At 43.5% G+C, this 17,430-nt stretch overlaps 1 protein-coding gene across 1 annotated transcript in view; it reads right to left on the reverse strand.

The window, feature by feature from the left end:
- Positions 1-98: 98 nt before the first annotated feature.
- The window catches only part of LOC107373874 (ly6/PLAUR domain-containing protein 1), a 23,320-nt gene continuing 5,988 nt past the window's right edge, over positions 99-17,430 (reverse strand). The window contains exon 3 of the mRNA XM_015942013.3: positions 99-340. Coding sequence (XP_015797499.3) covers positions 99-340 — 242 coding nt within the window. The remainder of the gene's footprint in view (positions 341-17,430) is intronic.

Consider the following 17,430-nt stretch of genomic DNA (forward strand, 5'->3'; position numbering starts at 1 on the left):
GTGATAGTTGGTGTGTAAAGCATGTTGTCTTATCTCACTCAGTTCAAGTGCAAAGCCTTTCCACGCTCGGGTTTTGAGGTTCTTGTTGCAGATATCTGTCAGCAGAAGATGGAGTCCAGCAGCAGGAGGAGGCTGAGTGAAAACACAGGATGCTGCAGGGTGTTAGGCGCCATGGCGGCGGATGGCGGGGGCAATTTCTTCCGCCGCGGACCGTTACACAGTGGCGTGTTGCAGCAGGTGATGCACACCGAGTTGAGTTTGCCGGTGCAGAACTGTTGGTAGCCGGAGGAGGCGATCAGACAGGCTCCTGATGAGGCACAGGACTTACGGTAGTGTATCCCTGAAGAAAAGACACAAATGGAGGCATTAGGGGTTATAACGAGATGATTACAGGCGGCCAACAAGGACAGAAACAGATGGCTGCATGTAATGCAAAACCTTTTCTTTCATCTTGGGTATCCGAACTAGAAGGAAAACATGATTTCAACATCTTTTCATCTGTCCGTGCAGGGGGAGCAAAACCCTGAATTTGTTACAGTTCCTTTACAGTCTGACTGAATAAATCTCAATTTTCTGCAAACCAGACAAAAATCATTAAAGATGCATTCAGAAGGCAGGTTAAAATAATTGTTACGGCCGCCGCCGTTTTGAAGCCCAGTGGTGTGCTGCGCACCGTTCCCTGTGCAGCAGCGCAGCACCACGGACAGCTACGCCTTGGGAAGCTGTCCTTACTCCAGCACCATGGACAGCGCCGGAGCGGCAGTCACGCCAGCTGGGGCTTCTCATCTCATCAGCCGGCCCTTTAAAAGCGGCCAGGTGGAGCTCATCGGGGAGAGAAATGTTTGGTGTTGCAGAGGCAACGTGTGTTCTCTCCCCGTTGGCGGTTACCAGAGATTTTGTGGTTAATACCAGGTTGTGGTTTGCTTCTTGTGAAGAAGCAGCTTTAGAACCTTTTGTGTTTGGGAAATTCGCAGTTAAGCGGTAGTTTTTGGTTTTGGTGTGTCTACAAGACCACCTTGTGGGTAAATTAACAGGTGGGGTGGGGGGGGGGGGGGGGGGGTTCCCCTTTTTGAAGTCTCAGTTTCCTGAGCTATTTTCGTTGTTTGGGTAGACTTAAGTTAATTCAGTATTTGGTTTTGTCCTTTAGACAAACCTTATTTAATTTAAGGGTGGGATTTTTTCCCCTTTTGAGTTTCATCCCCTTTGTAACTAAAGGAGATTTATTTAGGATTTAGGATCTAGAGTGGATGGTCCTCTGGACATTTTCAGTTAATTAAGGATACCTTAAGTTCTAGGTAAGGGTTTTTTGACCCTTCTTTTGGTTCTTTTTTTTAATAAAACCTTTGAAATTACAAGGACACTTTGAGTTTGGTTTTGCTTGGTCAAGCCTTTTTCTCCCCAACGAGGGTCACTTTTTGTTAGACTGGTCCATCTTATGTTTATTCCCCTCACCTTCCTAGCTGAGCCCATAGAGGGGTGTAACAATAATGGAAAAACACCATAAAAACCAAGCAGCAGCATCCTAGAAGATTGTTTTCTTCACCGTGTTACTGATGCAGGAGTTCCAGAGTCACACAGCTGCTTCACTTATTACAAAACCGCAAGAAAAACAAGCAACTAATCCAGAGTTTACATCAACTAACCCCAACAAAGATGCAGTGATCCAGAATATTTGGTCCTGAGCGTAAGGATGGGAAACAGATGGATCCCACATCTGATGGTCAAAAAGAAGCACAAATAAATGATCAGAACTTCCAAGATCAGTTTCTTTTTCTTTCATTGAGACGTGAGCAGAAGCTCGAGCTTTACGCAGGCATGGACCTTACTGTGTTGTGTTCTTTCTCCAATTTGTTTTACTCAAAACTTACTTTCAACTAATTAGAAGAAGCGACAATCAGCCTTATTTTTTCCTGAGTTGTGAACAAAAAGCTTGATTTGAACATATATTTAAAGATATTTCAGAACTTTGTCTCCTCTCCAGCAGCTTTAATCCACCTCATCATGTTTAGCACGCACACAAGCCGTTTACGCAAAAAGCCACTCGGAACGTGTCAGAGTTGTTTGTTAGATTACTGGAGGGAGACTTCAACATTTGGCTGACATTTTATTCCCAAATAAATTCAGATATGAGCTCCTGACCTTCCAGTAACTTGCACTGGAGTGCAACAGCTGCAGACACAGGAGCACCCCGAGAACTCATTTAAATTGTGCGTTCTCCCATGTCTTACTCCGCAAATATGGCAAAGGTCCCAGGAGGTGTTCAGTTATCCAACACCGTGTGAAATGTGCCAAAGAAAAAAGTTCTGGCTTCTCTTGGAGAATGTGTCCCTGTTTATAAGTTCTGGGAGAAAACCATCAGCGAGTCAGCTCAGCAAGACCAGGAGACACTAATAACTTCAAACTTCCACGAAAACAACAAACTTCAGAGCAGTTCTTCTGTTTAACCACATTTATGCAAATTACTAAACACACTGATTTTTTTCCCACTGATACAGTAAATTAAGTTTAGAAAAGTGCAAAAATCCAATTTAGATAAGGCAGAAAATCAGGGAGACGTGGTTGAAAGTCCGTTCTGTGGCGTGTCTCAGCTGAGCAGCGAGGACTAAGAAAGGTCAGGAGTTCATTTTAATGCCGTCTGAATCTACTCAGTGACTTTATACTCATATTGTCAGAAAGTAAGTGAGTTCTGGACGGTTCTAAGGACCGCTACCGTTTGAAGGCTCTTTTGTTGTAGATGGTTCTCATGGACAGACCTCTGAAGGTCTCAGCGCTCCTGTTTGAGCTCCTCTCTTCACTTGTAGGAAATCAAAAAGTTTCATTTGACTTTTGACTCTGAACAAGTCAGCATAACAAAAAGCTGATCATTCAGGATTTTGGTCAGGTGCTTTTGACACGAGGACACGGGCTGCTGATGTTTTAACCCTGAAAACGTTCATTAATGTCTCCACATGCGTTAATCCATCCATCACCATTCTGACTCCATTCATGCCTCTGACGGGTCTTTAGTTTCCTTTTGTTCGTTAGTTTGAAGAAAAAAACCACTTCCCTTAATGTTTTCATCACAAACCAGGAGAATTAAATGTTTGATTTGAGATAACGGTCTCTTCCTGTCTGATTTTAAATCTCTTCATCTTGGTTTTTAACACCCGGCGTACAGTTTCATAGTTTACATTTATTCTATAATGTTTTACATGTTGTTGAAACTGAGCTGTTTAAAATGTTTTGCTTGCATTTGTTTTATTCTTGAGCCATGCTTATGCAGTAATCCTCACATTTATTCATATCCTTCCAGACAAAATTCACAGAAGTCACTAAAATAATTAGATACTCAAAATAAAGCAAATAGAAAATGCCTAAATTACAATAAGGCAAAAATAATTAAAATTGGAACGCTCTACTGCCATCGTTCGACAACAGGAAGCGCTGCAGGCACAATGAAACTGCGAAGGTCGTGGTCCTAATGTTTACTCTGGAGTAAAGACAAAGTAAAACTCATAGGATAAATAAAAGCACCATAAACACTGCTGGCATCTGAAAGTTAAATAATTGTATACAACGTTTTTGTGCATCAGAGTGGTGGTCGCTAGGGGGAAATAACTGTTATTGAGCCTTGAAATAAAACTTTGCTTTTGAATTGTGGTGTTGCAAGTCCGAGCAACCGGTCAAGGCTTAGAAACAGTGGTCAGAGACAAGGGTCACACAAGGGTCAAGAGGACAATAGTTCAGGACTTGCTGGTGAGGACAGAACTAGGCAAAGGGTCAAAAGACAGGCTGTCTTCTCTGGATCCACCCATGGACACACCCCTGGGCCCGCCCCTAACTCCACCTCTGGCGGGAAAAGAAGGACTGGCATGGAGTGAGAAAAGTCCAACTGAACCCAGGAGCTCTCAGGAATGCTGAAAGAAGATCTACAATTTGCTACCAACATGAAGATCTATGACCTGTGCTCTCATTCCAGGAGTGCAGCATGTAACTTTTGTGCCCTCATGTGAATACTGCATGTAGTGAAAATGATACCAAATGTCTTATGTAGAGCTAAAAAAGTGTATCTGGTAAATGACCCCTTGACCTAAACTGTCAGGAGAGAATGACTTGTGACTCTTACATTGTTTAGAGCAGTCTCAGAAATGATATAAAAGGATGCAGCTCAGATCGAGCAGGGCTTCGTTCTTGGGGAGATTCTGAGAAGACAAGAGCTAGTGTAAACTAACTCTTATTTAATCATTTTGAACTAATTCCTCCGTGGGGGATAGCAGTTGTTTTTCACTTTACCCATTTTTTGTATTTTGATTTTGTCATAAACCTTTTTTGAAAAAGAAACATAATCCTGATTCTTTCAGGTTTTCTCTAAAGCTTCACGTTTGGAGCCCTGGCCATAATTGCACAGAGGTAAGCTTATCGATGATCGGTCTCTGAATTATCAGGACTTACTTTACAGTTTATAACAGAATAATATAAAGAAACCTTAAGATAAGGGAAGTTTTAACTTCCCCCTCCTTGCGAGTAACGAGTTGTCTTAAGGGCGATAAAAGCAGAATATTCGAGGTTATTTTGGCTCTGATTGCAGGTTGAAAAAGTCTCTAATCAGCTGGAAGGATGGATTAATAAATAAATTGATAAACTTATGATAGCCTGATCAACTAGCATAAATCCTTTTATAGTTACCAACCTCCCACATAAGCTGTTAGAGGCGCAATTAATTCCGGGTAACCCAAACAATTGCTGAGAGGCTTGGCTTGCCTCCAGACTTCTCTCTAGTATCTTAACCAAAAGGTAACGAGTTTAAAAGAAGTGTAGTACTCTGGGGCTGGCTATTCGTGCAAGTCATTTCACCTTTAAAATAAAAGGCAAGATTCTAATTAGGTAGTCCAAACCCGGGTCTGGTACGATTATACTCGTCGACATCCCCCCGAACCCTGATGGATGCACCGTCTCATAAGTTCTAACGGAACTGGGTTTTAAAGGAACCGGTAAATGGGACGGGCACGCGACATGGCGTCCAACGTGGGGCTAATCGGCGAAGGTTCAAATATTAGATACCGGACTATTCGACGTAGAACTATGTCTTTTAGGCTGATGAAAGCTTCCGCACCATGGACCTGATAAGCTTATAACCTTGGAGTGAAAACCGCACCAATTTCTCGAAAAGGAAAGAAATTTGGGAGAACGGAAGATTAACTCAAAGAGGTATAAAGAAATCACGGCTTTCCGACGTAAGAAAAGCCAAGGATAAAAGCTAGGCAAAAAATAAAAAGGAATAAAGAGTAAGAATAAAGAATAAGACGTGAAAACGAATAAAAATAAAATAAATAATAAAAAAGAGAAACTTTCAACCAGCCATGGCAGATAGATCTTTAACGGTAAAACCGGAAAATGTTCTCCTTAATGTGAGATTTGTCACTGGAGAAATAGCGACATTTCAAGGTGAACCACAAAGCGTTTTAGCAATATCCTGTAACCGGAGCTTTCAGAACGAGGCCGGAACAGCTCAAGCCGCAGCGGAGCGCTGTCCGAATGCTGAAACTCAAGTAAAAAATAATCATGTATTTCCGTTAGTGGGTGATTTGGTGATTCTAGCAGAACAACAAAATGATCCTGTTTTTAATCAGATAGCGTGGTGTTGTTGGGAAAATCCAGCGAAACTCCCCACGGGCGAGCAATATGAGATCCTTCTGGGATTGCTTGAGCAAATACCAACTGGACTGGAACCTTTAGTTCTCACTCCATTTGGAGTCGGGCAGTACCGATGTGATCAGGGAGCGATGTACTCTGCTATGGCGGAGTTCGTGGTTCAACGGGCTAATAGTAGAACAATTTACTTCTTATCTAGAAGCAAAAATGAGGCAATTCAAATGAGACAGGCGTTATGTAACCGACTGGGGATCACGGAGCTCCAAGCGGAGATGTACCGGAGACGAGCTGCAGTTGAAATGTCGGCCTCCTGGGATGAAGTCCAATCGGTTCCGACCGCGCCCCCTTTGTATCCAGCGCTCCGCGGGGAATTCCCTGTGAGCCCCGGTTCCAAGAGCGGATTTCCTCCACCCCCACCGAACCCGCCTGACGCGGTTCGGCCGGCGCAGTGGAACCCGTTTCTACATGTACAAACCCCTTCTCAGGTGCCCATGAGAGGAGCGGAGAGACCGCCCACTGAACAGCATGTTGCTGCATGGGACAAAGACGAGACTCAGAGACGGTCAGGGGCTGAAAGGACTCCAAACCCAATTCCTTTTCCCCCGTTAGAACCGCATAGTCCCGCGGCTCCTCCGAATCATGTTATGATAGGTCAAGAACCGGTGATAATTTTATCAGGCGAGAAAATAGATGCGGAGATCCGAGAAGAAGATGTGTTGATCTTTCTGAAAGATCCACAAAGTTCTGCCAGTACTACGTCCTCTTTGAGTTCTCTGAGGAGACTTTTAGGGGCAGAAAGCAGAAGTTCTATGATTCCGCTGGTAGATCGTAATTACGAAGCTGGAGAAATTACTACTCTCTTAGACAAACAATTAGGGAATCTGGAAGGTCGTGTCAGCGCTATTTCCATAATTAACGTAGACCCTCATAATCCCGACATCTCTTTTCACCAAGCTTGGGAGCGGGTGGTGTCAGAAGCCTTGGATTTAGGAGCGCGACGACTAGTGTTTAAGCTTAATAACAAACCCCAGGTGTGTCGGATAACTGAAGCATATGGCGCAGGTTTAGTGATTTATTCCGAAGCCTCTAGCAGGCTAGGAGACATCCCGGTCGTAATTTTAGTGGATAAGTCAGCCTTGCTGCGAGTAGAGAAGAAAGTCAAACATTGGTTTGAGGCCAGAGACAGAAGCAGCGAGAGTGAGGCTGAATCGGAGGAAGAACAGGGTTCCCAACTGGTGGTGCGTGGGACACCCAAAGGGACGCTCAGGTCAGAATGCGGATCCCAACAAAAATGCAGCACTCGGATCCCTGGAGGCAAAACACCTGAAAAAGTGAGTTGGTTATCCCCAGTTACAGCCCATGAGCAAGGTGAGAACAGAGAAAATGTAGAGCAGCAACCCTAGAGAGCAGAAAAAGGAGATGAGACAAATCCTATGGTTTATGGCATTAGAGGACTAAATAAGAAAAGCCGTCCAGTACAGATGAAATATTATGACCCTCAGGCACCTCCTAACATAGGCCCAGTTAGACCGGTTCCAGAACCAGGACGAGGCCAGTTTGCAATTAATACAGAGGGAGACCAGAATTATGCAGGAGAAGAAGCAGAAAATCCTTTTCCAGACTGGTACCCTGTAGATGGCTTCACGGCTTCAGCAATTCAAGCAGCGAAAAGTAGGGAAGAAGTCATGTTACAATCAGGATGGGGTCAACCTTTTAAGCATGCTTATTTAGGCCAAGGATATGATTTTTATCGAGGTGGATGTATGGCTAGAGATTCGGCAGTGAAAACTCACTGCTACTCGCCGTGCAGCCCCTCCCAACCTTTAGATGTAAACCGAAGCACTCCGCAGGGAGGACAGCTTAATTCAATGCCTAAAGAGAGAATCCTAGAACAGGAATATTCCCCATATTGGCACTCTGCTCAGGAACAGTCAAGAGTAAGCTTAGGACATTTTGATCATACCATTCTGCCACAAAGAGCATCGGGTGAGACAGACGCTGGGTATGTACAGCGGCTTCAGGATCGAGGTATGACGATTGAACAACTTTCAAGTCCAGAAATTTCTCAGGTTATAGCATTAAAGAACGATCTGCGTTTAACCCCAGGAGCCTCGTTGATGTCCCTGGCGGAGAGTTCTCCCAGAGGGATTGGTGAGGATTCTGGGGAACGACGGAGGAAAGCTTTAAGCTCTGAAATCAGTACAGGAAAAGTTACATTAGCTGGGTGTTTGGGAACAATCGCAGGGCTTTCACAGGTCCAGCAGGAAAAACTTTTAGCTGATCTGCCCGGGGGATTAATGATGGCTGCGATGTGGCCTAATCTCTCTCCTGCAGAAAAAATCAGACAAGCGCAGGCGTGGGATCGCACAAGGGAATTTAAGCAGTCAAAAAACGAATTAGGACGGCAGGCCGGAAACAGATTGAAAGGTCAGATACCATCCCCTCTGCCCCCTCCACACCAACAGCAAGGGAGCCAATCAGTGAGCTCTCAACCGAGGCAACTCCCACCCAGAACAGAACCGAATCAGAACCAGAGAACCAGGGGCCAAATGGACCCAAATGCAAGGCCGTTTTTCATGGGACCCCCCGGCTGCCCTGTGGCTCGACCCAGGAGAGCGAATCCGGAGGAGTGGGCCCGGATGACCAGAGAACAGAAGGAGAAATTGATCCAATCAATCAAAGATTGGGACGCGAAATACCACAAACAGAGAAGACCGCCACCACAAAAGTAGAAATAATTGAGGCGCTCTCATCTCATACGCATTGGGATGGGGAGTGGCTTAAAGTAAAATACGAAAATACAAAATACATTTTAGATACCGGGGCATTAATATCAGTAAAGCGTGAAAATAATCCGATGGAACAAATAGGATACAAGAATGTGATACTCGCAGACGGCTCTGTACGTAACATGGCAGTTCATAAAGACGAACAGGGCGTTCTTTACATAAAAGGTGCAGAAAACTTAATTAGTTTAAAGGATTTAGTTAAAATAACAAAAGACCCAGCGCTGCATGTGAGTTTTTTAGGTGAATTAAATATGGACAGTCTCATTAAAGAGCAACTGGAGAAGACTAGTTTGGACCCGCACAAACTCAGAGAAATAATCCAAAAAGGTAATTGGGCTACACACAAAAATGATTGTGGCAGAGTAAAAGAACAATGCATTATTAAAGGAGCAATGCCTGCCAAGGAAAAGCAGTATCCGATCAGAGAAGGAAGAGATGAGATCAGATGTACTCTCGCTGAGCTTAAAGAAAAAGGGATAATCGAAGAGAAAGATACGTTATCCACCTGTCTTCCCATTCAAGCTGTTCCTAAACCTGATGGCACCTACAGACTGGTACACAATTTAAAAGGTTTAAATAGAGTGACTCCGCACGACGTGCGTAAAACTTTTGACCCATACATGCAGCTCCGAACCATGCCTATTAAAAATATAAAACATGCATCGATTTGGCTAACGGTTTTTGGTCTGTACCTTTAGCGCAAGAAAGTCGAGCTAAAACTGGATTTACATTTGAAGGGAAACATTATGAATGGTGCGTTTTACCGATGGGATGGGTAAACGCGGCGAATAAATTTCAAGGTGTCGTACAGTCATATCTGGAAGGTTTACCTGTCGTTCAATATATTGATGACATATTTTTCACGCATGATTGTGAAAGCGAACACCTGAAAACTTTGGACGAGGTGGTGACCAGACTGACATGTGCCGGATTCAAACTCAACTTGAAGAAAAGCCAGCTAGGACGTACAAAAGTTACGTTCCTAGGTTTTGAGGTGTCAGATTCAGTGTCGGTACCTTTCACCTATCTACAGAACATAACACCCCCGCATGACTTACTGACGCTGGAAGGTGTAATCGGACAGCTTCAGTACATTTCCAGCAACGTCCGTGATTTTCGAAACATCATTGATCCCATAATGTCACTTAAAAAAGGTCTCAGGACCAAAGTGGGTCAGAAACTGGTGACGCACAACCGCAAACTGAGCTCACAGGAGCTTGAGACTTATCAAGCAGTGATGGTTAAAATAGGTGCTAATCTAGTGAATCTTTCAAATAGAGAGCATCATGAACCGTTAGCTGTAAGAGTGATTGTAGGACAGGATTTCACAGAGTGTTTATTTCAGAACTATGACAGCAAGAGTCTGATAACATGTAAAGGCTATAAACTCGCACCAACAGAAACCCGTTACACGCCCAGCGAAAAGGTGCTGACTACCCTGATGAAACATAAAGATATGATGTTCGCTCTGGCCGGATCGCAAAAAATCATAATTCAATCTACTGATTATATGATTAAAGAACTTCGGAAAGATCTCCTCCCACAGGCGAGGGCCGTTTTACCCAGATGGGCAAAGTGGGAGATGTTATTGGCAAACCCGCAGATTCACGTGGAAGGAGAAACAAAACTTAAGCCTGACAGGAAAGAGGTTGTTAAAGCCATAAAACCAGAGGCAGTTTACTACACTGATGGATCTAAGAAAACAGCAGATGCAGACTTCTGTAAGTGGGGGTTTGTGAGACTGCTAAAGGACAGGAAATATCAACAAGCTGGACAGACTGTCGGATCCGCTCAAACTGCAGAATTGACGGCCGTTGTCATGGCGCTTGCTGACGCGTGTAAGCTGAAGCTCAGATCAGTAAGATTGGTCACAGACTCTAAATACGTTAAAGACGGGCTGGATGATCATTTAGCATTTTGGGAAGCTAAAGATTTCCAGAAAACTGATGGAGAAAGATTGGAACACGCTGACTTGTAGACTTTAGTATCGTGTTATAAGAAAAAATTACAGATTCAGGTGACACATGTAAATAGCCATACAAATGGAAAAAGCGAGGATGAGATCGGAAACGCAGAAGTGGATGAATTAGTACAAGCTCGCGCTTTGTTTCTACCCACAGCGTTTTTACAGAACAGGAGCGCTGTAGCTGATGAAGAGCTGGTGACATTTGCGCATAAAAATTACGGACACGTAGGAGTATTACGGTTGCGTGAGATTTTCAAAAAAGAAAATATTTCTGTACCAAAGCTGAAAGAACTAACAGCACGAGTAAAAGCGACGTGTGAGTCGTGTAAAGTAAAAGGAGGGGCTCAACCCGTGATTTATGACCATTTGCCCATCATGTGTGATGTGCCGGGGGTGCATTTCAGCACGGATGTTGGTGAATGTGCCTCTAGAGGAGTGAACGGACATAAGTTCTTTTTGGTAATCAAAGATAATGGACCAGGTGATCAGAGCAAGATAATACCGCTGAAACGTGTCACAGGAAATACGGTCAGCATGGCCTTATCTCTACACCTGCCCCTCACATGTGAGTCACTCCGTTCGGATGGAGGACCTGAATTTAAGAATGACAAAGTTTCTTGTCTGCTTGAATCAAGGGGGATAAGACACAATTTTTCTATCCCATACGAGTCCCACACTAACGGAATAGCAGAAAGAGCAGTTAGGACGATAAAAAATCACATCCTGACTAACCTGAGCTCCCGATGGGATACACCGGAGGGAGTTTCAGAACTAAATGTGATCCTTAATAGGACGAAGCTGAAAAGAACTGAGAAAAAAAACTAACCCGGAACACGTCTCTGTGTTGCAGAAAGGTGAAAGAATTTGGGTCAAAAGAGGACCGGTTAGAAAAGGAGATTGCATTAAGCATAACGTAAGTGGTCCCTTTATGATAAAAGACATAACTGGGAACGTGGTCTTAACCGACACTGGTTTGCGCGTTCACCCTCATCAAGTTATAAAATAACTCTGAAAAATACAAGTAATTAATAAAAATAATAATAATAATAATAATAAATAAATAAAATATATATTTTTTTATTGATTACTTGATTAAAGGTCATGGCTGGGCCAAAATCTAGTGAAGAAATGACTTGTAAGATCCCAGGTGCTACGGGCCTAATTTTGCTAACGAAGGGGGATTGTGTTAGAGATTGTAAAGTGGCTATGTTTCCGGGCTTCATAGAATCTGCAAATGCGTATCGTTACGCGCAATGGGGAGGCTTGAGGCCAGGAACATGCGTGATATGCGGATATCTGTGCACCCTAATTAAATGGTCGGGGCTCCGGGAGCAGAAGCCCACTCACCTGGAGAGAGGAACAGACTTGCATACAGGTGCAGTGGAGCTGTCTGCTCCCATTAAAATATGTTTTTGCGGAACCTGCTTGAGGAATAATCCAGGCATCATCTCCTGGCAGGTCTGTGAATGCACCCACAGAGGTGAAATCAAAGATGGGTGCTGTTTCACGAAGAATGGTGTTTTGACTACCTGCTTACCGACAAGCCAGCCTAGTATGTTTTTTGTAGGAGAGCTGCTCAGGAATCCTAGCCTGGTGAAGCCGGTTAGAGATTTATGGGTGGAAGCTTATCCATTTGTGTTCAAGCTCAAGACCAGAGAAAGAGGACTGGAAGAGCTTCAGGCTCGGTCCAAATTTGAGTCTATTAAGAGCTTGATATTAGGACAGCAATTTGGTACGCTGGCTGATGCATGGGAAACAGGTACACAGATTGGGGTAACTCAAGAGTATAAAGACGACAGATGGGGAACTTATCTGTCAGGGACTCTGGACTGGCATACAGGATTGTCTGTTCAGGAGCCCCCAGGGATGCGTAAGCGTGTTACATCATACCTGGTTGAGCTGAAGAGTCTGGGACCAGGGGCGGAGCGTAAGTTCATGCCTTATCAGTTAACTTTGATAGAGGTAATAGACCTGTCGGGTCGCGTTTGCAGCTCGGCTGTTAACATAGTGACCACCCGGAGAGGAGAGGCATATTGGCCTAAGATTTATGGGACTGCTCACACTAGAATGTCTCGTAGAAGGCTGGTCTCCAATCTGACTCTAACTAACTAGAGCAGGGCGCTTTCATTTCCTGCTGATTTTTATGCTTCTGTCTTGCAGATGTTGTCTCCTCAGAAGCATAAGAGGGAAAGCAGCAGAAAACGAAAAGTGGTCAGGTATGCAACTCCGGCGGGAGTTGACCCCAAAGTTAAAAAGAAAAGTGTAAATATTCCGAAAGGAAAGAATTGGATAATAAAATGGATTAAATGGGCCTTTTTTATCCTTTTCGAATTTAGCCTCATAGGATTAAGTATAGCGATTGCATATGGGGTACATGTATATCTCCGAACGTATCATGTGTCCTCAGTGACATATAACATAACTCACGGAGAACCACAACAATTAGTAGGGAATTGGAATGTATCCAAAATTAAGCTGTTATGGCCCAAAGAAGATTTTAATGAGAATATAACCACCTGCATGATAGCAACACAGATTGGATTCAAGATTTGTAGTGTAACAGGGAACAAAACTGGCTGCCTGCGCTTGCCCTGTGGAGAAAATGGATTTGACCGGATCATGGCTGCACCCTCCATGACATCATTTTCTGCAGCAGAGCAGGAGGAGAAGAATGACACGGAGTGTGGTGAGACCGGCCCATGGGCGGAGTATATGGCAGTCTTAATGGATCAGACAGGATCCACAGAGCTTGATCGATCTTGTCAGATAATATTGAGGAAAAAGAAAATCTTAAATCAAACTTCAGGTGAAGTAGAGTTGTGGGTTTACAAATATTGCCTTAGAAATGATTTAGAATGGGGACACAACTTCACCACTTTCAAAGTGATAAAGATAGAAAGATGGTGGCCTCGTAGAATCGAATTTGGGTGTTTTCAGACCAAAGACAGTAGTTTAAGTTCCTGGCAAACAGGAAATATTACGCATTGGTATCAAAGATTATCAAGAGGGAGGGAACGAAGCGATGTTTGCCCGACCCCCCCTCCTAACACAACACTAAAATATGATTCCTTGTCCATGATAGGAGAGAGTCACATGTGGCAGAAAGTAAAGGATAATGTGATTAAATGGTTATCAAAAGTACCCCCTGCAATGTCTGATCCCCTGGCTGAGGCTGAGGAAGGTGAAGAGACCGTTCCTCTTTTTCTAGAGCCCGGTGTGCGGGGTAAGAGATCTACTTCAGAATTAGCTCGACTCTTAAGTAAAGGTCATAGTGAATATGCAAACTACACAGGATATCAGAATTATATACTTCCCACTAATAGTACATATTTTAACTGGACATTTTTCTGCCTCCATAATGAGGTAGGCCTTCAGCCACAAGGATGGGAACTGCATCCAATAAGACACACTCTTTATACAGAATGGGTTTATGAGGTTCCTAATTTTAAACACCCAAAAGTAGTGCAATGGATGAAAAAGGATCAATCTGATCCCACTAACTTAGATACAGGATTCCATGCATGGAATGAGGAAACTAGACTCTGTTTAACCAGGAAAGCGAATAACAGCGCTGTATGGCAAGGAGGCGAGCCACTTAGAATAAGGATCGCAGGAGCATATTATCAAAAAGGTACAGCTACTCCTGATAGTATAATTGAGGCAGACTCCATCTTCGAAGCAGTAAATGAAATGATTAGACCAACCCATAAGAAAGATTTTTATCACAGTCCCACATGGGCTAGAAATTACACCTTAATGCTTGAAGGATGTCAGGTGGAAGTCTGTAATAATACTAAAGGGTTAACTAGAAGGATGTGTATTTTTTGGTATTCACAACTATATGGATTAACAGTTGGAGGTCTGCGTCCAGACACATTAGGAGATTGAGAGTTTTTTAAACCTAGGCCTCCTTATCTAAACATAGCTACTTTAGGAACTGGAGAATTATGCTATAAAGTCTTACGTGGTTATATGCAAAGAGATATTCCAGAAGATTATAGATATTATAGAAAAGGAATGTACGAGACATATCCTATGACATACTGGTATGGAGAGGGATATAATAAGCAAAAATATGATTATTACCCCCAGGACACAAGGATTGAAGCAGAAACCTTTGAAAGAAAATTAGTGGGAACTAAAACTCTTGTGATGGAACATGGTCAACTTCGAGTTAAAACAAATTGGTTTTCTATTGATAAAACAAATACTTGGGAAGTAAATGATACAAAAACAGGAAATGGTCTTTTAGATCGTATAATGATTATGAATGATAAAGTTGGAGACTTAGTGCCACCTGGATTCACAGCCCCAGGAACGACGAAGTGGGGAGCGTTTAGTCTGGTCAATTTCAATTACCTTAACGGGTTAGGTATAGACCATCATGTGTGTTTTAATGAACCGAGAATAGGGAAAAATCCTCAACCTGAAAGATTCACAATTGACCCTGATGCACCCAAAGAGTTTCCTAACTTCAGAAATTTCCGAAATTGGGATCTGAGAAGTGGTTTTTGCTCACCATTTCGAAGATCGTTAGATCAGCAAAAAGCTGACTGGTTTGATTATTTTGCATATGGCATAAATGGCACATTACGTCATGTGAGTCTGATAGTACGTGGTGTAAATGAAATTATGAGTGACAGTGTAGTGCAGGTTTCTAACAATGTAATTCAAGGAACTTCTGATTCAATGGGCATGTTGGTAAAAGGAGTGAGAGAGCACATCATTAGGCCCGTCTGGGACGCTCTGTTCTGGCCCCTCTGCGCTATCGGATTAATGTGTGGGGGGATTATTTTAATAATCGGTATGATTTTGGCCTGTAAAAACAGCAAGTGGCAGTTGACAGGAAGAAAGCTGTTAGGAGAAAGGAAAAAGGACCTGGTAGATCCAGATAAGATGGGAAGAGAGGTGTCAAGGTGGAGGGAGCATTAGCCCCCCTTCTTGTTGCTCCTGTTTAAGTGCAGGCCTCTCTGCACCGCGTGTCACTTGCTCCTTAACTGTCAGTCTGTAACTTGAGGTGAACAAATGGCTCATCAAACTCACCCTGAATCTGAGCTGATTGACGCTCTGAATCTGGAGGTATGTCAGGATTTTGTAACTATTTTATCCAGTTTGTCTTTAGGATGTTGTAGACATTTCATAACTGGTGTACACTTGTTGTGAGGATTATTGTTGTAAAACTATGCCTGCAGATAGGAATTGTAGTGTGGTTCTTCCTGCAGCTTCTGATGATTTATTTTCTCCTATAATTAAGAAGTGTTTATGCAGTAATGCAGTTACTTATTGCTTCATGGAATGAGTTATATATCTCATGTGGAACATATTTTATGTTCCTTCCAGATGGACTCGATTCGGCAGAATATCATAGAGGGATTAATCCCCTCCGCAGGTCCATCAACTGTTTTCTCTCTGAATGGCACATACTATTTGTGCACCGTGAATCGCGGGAGGGATGGATTGCCTCAGACTAAGACGATCGGGCTCCAGTGTGAACATGCTACGATGAATAAACGCTGCGTGTCTTGCAGGTTTATTCAGTACATCCAGACCAAATGGAAAAGGGATTCAAGCGGGAGACTGATCAGGAAGACGACATACTAATGTTGTCCTCCCCGGGAGTACATGCCCTGCTTGAGCAGGCCCACGACGAGGAGCTGACAACGGCGCCCTCATCTGACGTGGCGGAAGAGGTTGTATCAGTAATGACGGCAGCTTCGACATGCGTCCCGTGTCCTGATGTGATACGTGAAATCCCTATGGTCTGTCTAAGTAGTGAGCCAGCAGGCATTCCTTCCCCTGTCCGAATTGCACCTGGGAGAGAAATGAGATGGAGGATTAAATCCCAGAAGGGGTGTTACTTTGTCAAGGCAAGATTATAGATTGCTTTCAGTTTATGAATATTTTGTCTGTAAAGACTGGATGGTTCGGCCCAGAAGTCTGTGACTCTTTTGGGACCGCACCTTTGTTGGATACGAAAAATCATGTTTTGGTTTTCAGCGCCAGCTTCCCACCTCAAATGATGGGATCGCTTCCACGTGGAGAAGCTCCGGTGATGGATTTATCTTTATTCTTCTTGGGTGAAGATCCCGCAGATGGGAGAAAGCAGTTTAAAGGTTATGTAACAACCCGCAAAGGGACCTTGTGCTTACCCGTAGCTGATGATGGCATTATGATGAGAATGAGGGTTGATGTGGAGGCCACAGTTAGGTGTCTGAGTGTTCAGCCGTTCCTGAGTGAGATGGATGCTAGATTTATGAAGGCTTGCATTGCTGCTCTATCTTTTTATGGTCCTTTGCCTCAGTTCGTCCCCATGGGGGATGTTGCAAGTCCGAGCAACCGGTCAAGGCTTAGAAACAGTGGTCAGAGACAAGGGTCACACAAGGGTCAAGAGGACAATAGTTCAGGACTTGCTGGTGAGGACAGAACTAGGCAAAGGGTCAAAAGACAGGCTGTCTTCTCTGGATCCACCCATGGACACACCCCTGGGCCCGCCCCTAACTCCACCTCTGGCGGGAAAAGAAGGACTGGCATGGAGTGAGAAAAGTCCAACTGAACCCAGGAGCTCTCAGGAATGCTGAAAGAAGATCTACAATTTGCTACCAACATGAAGATTTATGACCTGTGCTCTCATTCCAGGAGTGCAGCATGTAACTTTTGTGCCCTCATGTGAATACTGCATGTAGTGAAAATGATACCAAATGTCTTATGTAGAGCTAAAAAAGTGTATCTGGTAAATGACCCCTTGACCTAAACTGTCAGGAGAGAATGACTTGTGACTCTTACATTGTTTAGAGCAGTCTCAGAAATGATATAAAAGGATGCAGCTCAGATCGAGCAGGGCTTCGTTCTTGGGGAGATTCTGAGAAGACAAGAGCTAGTGTAAACTAACTCTTATTTAATCATTTTGAACTAATTCCTCCGTGGGGGATAGCAGTTGTTTTTCACTTTACCCATTTTTTGTATTTTGATTTTGTAATAAACCTTTTTTGAAAAAGAAACATAATCCTGATTCTTTCAGGTTTTCTCTAAAGCTTCACGTTTGGA

The sequence above is a fragment of the Nothobranchius furzeri genome, chromosome 7 (assembly GCF_043380555.1).
Source record: "Nothobranchius furzeri strain GRZ-AD chromosome 7, NfurGRZ-RIMD1, whole genome shotgun sequence".
In the NCBI taxonomy this organism is placed as follows: domain Eukaryota; kingdom Metazoa; phylum Chordata; class Actinopteri; order Cyprinodontiformes; family Nothobranchiidae; genus Nothobranchius; species Nothobranchius furzeri.